The sequence below is a fragment of the Bos indicus x Bos taurus genome, chromosome 3 (genome assembly GCF_003369695.1).
Source record: "Bos indicus x Bos taurus breed Angus x Brahman F1 hybrid chromosome 3, Bos_hybrid_MaternalHap_v2.0, whole genome shotgun sequence".
Classification (NCBI taxonomy): Eukaryota; Metazoa; Chordata; class Mammalia; order Artiodactyla; family Bovidae; genus Bos; species Bos indicus x Bos taurus.
The window spans coordinates 29,533,558-29,538,595 of record NC_040078.1 but is presented as its reverse complement, the minus strand read 5'-3'; the positions used below and the strand labels follow the sequence as shown (position 1 = coordinate 29,538,595).

Sequence of the window (5,038 nt, the reverse complement as noted above, 5' to 3'; positions counted from 1 at the left end):
GAGAGAGACCAGAGATGGAGAAGGAGAGAAGGCACCGCCCCCAGCCCGCCTCCAAAGCTAACCCGCCGGCTTGAGTGCAAGAGGCCGACCGCACACACTCTGGCCCTACTATTCCACTGCCATGGGGCCCCGCACTCCGCTCCTCATCCTGCTCCTTTTGTCATGGTTGGGACCCCTTCAAGGACAGCAGCACCACCTTGTGGAATACATGGAACGCCGATTAGCTGCCTTAGAGGTAAGTGACTCTTCTGGCCCAGCCCGGAAGGATTCCATATCTTCTAAGTTGATTCACCCAGTTTGTCAGGGACCTGGGGATGGATGACAAATTAGGCTCTGTAAGTACCTACAGAAACCTCCATCTTTTAATAAGGATTCTCAGAATTGCAAGTCTTCCTCTTTCCCCACATCCATAGAGTGCAGTGCATGTGTGCTCAGACTTGTCCGACTCTTGAAACCCCATGAACTGTAGCCCACCAGGCTCCTCTGTCCATGGGATTCTTAAGGTAAGAATACTGGAATGGGTTGCCATTTCCTCCTCTAGGGGGTCTTCCGGACCCAGGGATTGAACCCAAGTCTTCTGCATCTCCTGCATTGCAGCCGAATTCTTTACCACTGAGCCACCAGGGAAGCCGACATTCATAGTGCAGTTCTAAAGCAAATAGACCTCTGTGTTTCACCCCTGGGATTAAATGGGATAAGGGAACAGAGTGGAAATGAGAGCTAGAATTGCAAGGATTTATCCATCTCAAGAGGAGCTGATGGTTCTACTAAAAGTTGGAAGTTCTCAGAGAATCTGCAACTTGCTATTTAATGGCTTGGAGCCTGTAGCATCCTAATTCCTAAGAGGGGGATAGCATAATGGAGCAGAGATCCCTTCTCACCCTCATGCACTTAGACTGCCCTAGAGGCTCAGATGATTCGGTGGCACTGCTCACAGAGAGCAGGCCAGAGGATGCAAAGTCAGGATAGGGGCCTGCGTGGGTCTTAGCCCAGCTCTTTGCACATTTAGCGTCTTGAACATTTTGTTTCCTTTCTGTGGGGATTGCGGGGAATGCTGATGACTGCCTGAGTTTGTGCCTTTTCCATTCCCGACTCCCTGCTCGGGCCTCTTCCTGCCTGGGAGTTGTGACCCTGCAGCCCTCCTTCCTGCTGCCCCATCCCTTCAGGAACGGCTGGCCCAGTGCCAGGACCAGAGTAGTCGGCATGCTGCTGAGCTGCGGGACTTCAAGAACAAGATGCTGCCGCTGTTGGAGGTGGCCGAGAAGGAACGGGAGGCGCTCAGAACTGAAGCTGACACCATCTCCGGGAGAGTAGACCGTCTGGAGCGGGAGGTGGACTATCTAGAGACCCAGAATCCGGCCCTGCCATGTGTAGAGGTTGATGAGAAGGTGACCGGAGGCCCTGGGACCAAAGGCAAGGGCAGAAGAAATGAGAAGTACGATATGATAACAGGTAAGCTAATCTGAGACAGACCCCTGTGTTCTTCCTTGAGTTTTTCCCTTTTTCTCCTTATCCCAGTCTATTTGGCTGTATCTTCTGGAGTCTCTTTTAGGGAAATCTCTGTAATACCAGGTTCATTAAGGAGAGTTTCTGGGGACCCAGGCCTCTGGTGCCCTTTCTCCCAGTCTTCCATAGAGTAGAGGTATTCACTGGGCAAATGCCCGCTCTTGTCCAAACTGCCCACCCAGGGAGGTTCCTACAGTGAGCATCTAACTCTTGCCTGTATTTCCTTGTCCTGTGTTTTTCTCCTTTCCCACGAGACTGTGGCTACACAATCTCTCAGGTGAGATCAATGAAGATCCTGAAGCGGTTTGGTGGCCCAGCCGGTCTATGGACAAAGGATCCACTGGGCCCAGCAGAGAAGATCTACGTGTTAGATGGGACCCAGAACGACACAGCCTTTGTCTTCCCAAGACTGCGTGACTTCACCCTTGCCATGGCCGCCCGGAAGGCTTCCCGGGTCCGGGTGCCCTTCCCCTGGGTAGGCACGGGCCAGCTGGTGTATGGTGGCTTTCTGTATTATGCCCGGAGGCCCCCTGGAGGGCCTGGAGGGGGCGGTGAGTTGCAGAACACTTTGCAGCTCATTAAGTTCCACCTGGCAAACCGGACAGTGGTGGACAGTTCAGTGTTCCCAGCGGAGGGCTTGATCCCCCCATATGGGCTGACGGCAGACACATACATAGACCTGGCGGCTGACGAGGAGGGCCTTTGGGCTGTCTATGCCACCCGGGAGGATGACAGGCACTTGTGTCTGGCCAAGTTAGACCCACAGACACTGGACACAGAGCAGCAGTGGGATACCCCGTGTCCCCGCGAGAATGCCGAGGCCGCCTTTGTCATCTGTGGGACCCTCTACGTCGTCTATAATACCCGCCCCGCCAGCCGTGCCCGCATCCAGTGCTCCTTTGATGCCAGCGGCACCCTGACCCCTGAAAGGGCAGCACTCCCTTATTTCCCCCGCCGATATGGTGCCCATGCCAGCCTGCGCTATAACCCCCGTGAGCGCCAGCTCTACGCCTGGGATGATGGCTACCAGATTGTCTATAAGCTGGAGATGAGGAAGAAAGAGGAAGAAGTTTGAGGGAGCTGGTCTTATTTTTTTGAATTTCTTTCACCTCCATACATTTATATCCTAAGTTTCCTGCTCTTCATTCTCCAGATGTGGGCAAGTTGTGATTCAAATCTCGTGTTTTTAATCCATGGAAGCTAAATTCTCCCGGCCCCATGCATTTCACATGGGACTCCAGATCTTAAGGAATCCTTTCTGAGCTAAAAGAAAGCAAGCCCCAAATGTTCACTCCTCTGCTGCCCCATGTAAACAAATTACAAGCCAGTGAAAGACGACCCAGTTCCAGAGCTCTGACCCTTAAATATATGGGGGCAACCACAATGATCAGGCAACAGAATATTTCTGGCCTTAGTGGGAGTCAGGGGAGAGAGGGTGAGGAGGAGACTTTTAGCTCTGCCCTCTCTCCCTTTCCCTTCAGTGCCCTAGAGAATGGGACTCATTCTGTACTGCAGACTTTTGCATTAAAAGGAAAATCCACTGCTCCTCGGCTGTGTGTGTTTGGGGTAGCCCTTGGATCAGATTTCTCCCCATGATCGTCCATTTTCTCCTCTGCCACATAGCCACTCCTTAAGCCACATTAGGGCCTTGGATAGGCTCCCAGGCCAAGGCAGAGGGGCTACTCTAGTTACAGACTTCATCAGGAGGCGCCTGGGGAGGCGGGGTATCCGCCACTTAGGGAGGTTGGGCGAAAGGCTTCCCTCCACACCCACCGTTGTCCACACCAGCCTTCCCAGAACCCCAGATGGCAACGCGCCTGTAGCCACGGGACTGGGGCCCAGGGGCAGAGCTTCCAATTCCAATTCTCTGAGGTTTTGAAGCAGAAAATGGATTTTAGTCACACTGCAGTCGAACGTGGGAACTAGAGCCCTGAATATACATGTGTGTTCAGTAAGAACTGTCTCACTTCTGACGTGGGCTCTGTGCCGCCCCCTACGCGGAAGCCCGCTCCCATCTCTAGCATGGGGCTCAACCCCAGGGCCATGTTGCTCAATTGCGCTCTTGGTCTGCAGGGCTCTGATTTTCCGAATGCCACGGCGTCTGCGGTTTGGGTGAGGAGGAGGGGCAGTGACCACGTCCTTACCAGTTTCCCAACACATCTTCTCTCCACCCACCTCGCCCCCACCTACCTACCTCAGTCCCGGACCTCGGGGAAGTCTGTCCAGAAGTCCTGGAAACTTAACCCTTTGCTGCCTAGCACCCTGGCCTCTGGTCGAGACGTACAGAAGGCCAGTGCGGGAAGGCAGAAGGGACAGATGGAAACCTAGGTTTTGGAGTCCATTCTCTAGGCATCTGCTGAGCTCTGTACCAGGCCCCATTCTAGCCTCATCCTCATGTCCAACATTCAGGAGCACGGCCCTCTGATGGACAAGATCCACTGCTTTGACAGTGAAATTGACCTCGGAGCAGCCCTGCGGGGAGGGGGGGGGGGTGTCCTGGTTATTAACCTCTTGGCAGGAGGGGAAAGGGACCCCGAGGATATCTCTCCCTCGCCCAGCCCCGGCCCAGGGTAAGGTTGATCAGTCAGGGCCCTGCCATCCTCCTTTTGTTTTCTTGTCTCTCCGGGCAGAGCTGCTCCTGACGTAGGTTGGGGAGGCAGGGGAAAAAAAGCTCTGAAGCACCTCACAAAGGCCCTATTGTGGGGAGCCCGGGACGGGGCGGTGGGGGGAGGTCTCGCTCCCATTCAGTTCTCCGTAATGTGAGGCTGGCAGCAGTAATCACCACCTGTCAGCCCACAGAGGCGTCTGCCCACGGAACATCTGGTTCCGCAGCGCACGGTGCACGAGAGGCTGTGGAGGAGGAGGAGTTCCCGCAGGCCTGGAAACAAGGGTCCCGGGCTCCGAGGAGGGGGCGTGTACACGGGGCGGGGCAGGGGAGGGGAGGAGCTCGGCTCCTTAATGTGACACTCGGGTAAGGGCCTGACCCTAAGCTGCTGGATAGAGGACGGGGCCCTGTCTGTAGAGGTATCTTGATACAGCACCAAACGGCAGAAGTGGCTTTTTGAAGACCCTGAGGAGGGAATAGCTCTGGGACTGTGTAAATGACATCCGTGTGAGGCTGCTGCTGCTGCTGCTAAACCGCTTCAGTCGAGTCCGACTCTGTGCGGCCCCATAGACGGCAGCCCACCAGGCTCCCCCGTCCCTGGGATTCTCCAGGCAAGAACACTGGAGTGGCTTGCATTTCCTTCTCCAGTCCATTAAAGTGAAAAGTGAAAGTGAAGTCTCTCAGTCGTGTCCAACTCTTAGTGACCCCATGGACTGCAGCCCACCAGGCAAGAGTACTGGAGTGGGGAGTGGGGTGCCATTGCCTTCTCCGTCAGTGTGAGGAGTGAGGACGAAAAACTGGTCCTTCAACCTCACCATGTGTGTGCCTATCTTTATGTCATCTTTCTTTCCCGGGTTCCTCAATGAGGAAAAAAGCAGCTTTTTTATTTACTTTTTTTTTTTTTGCTTAAATTTTTTTTGGAAAAGT

At 54.3% G+C, this 5,038-nt stretch overlaps 1 protein-coding gene across 1 annotated transcript; it reads left to right on the top strand.

Annotated features, from left to right (window-relative positions):
• OLFML3 (olfactomedin like 3) lies at nucleotides 1-3,052 on the top strand. Its single transcript, XM_027536076.1, has 3 exons — nucleotides 1-235; nucleotides 1,167-1,452; nucleotides 1,761-3,052. The coding sequence occupies exons 1-3, from the start codon at nucleotides 122-124 to the stop codon at nucleotides 2,579-2,581; spliced, it is 1,221 nt and encodes a 406-aa protein (XP_027391877.1). The 5' UTR covers nucleotides 1-121; the 3' UTR covers nucleotides 2,582-3,052.
• Nucleotides 3,053-5,038: the final 1,986 nt, after the last annotated feature.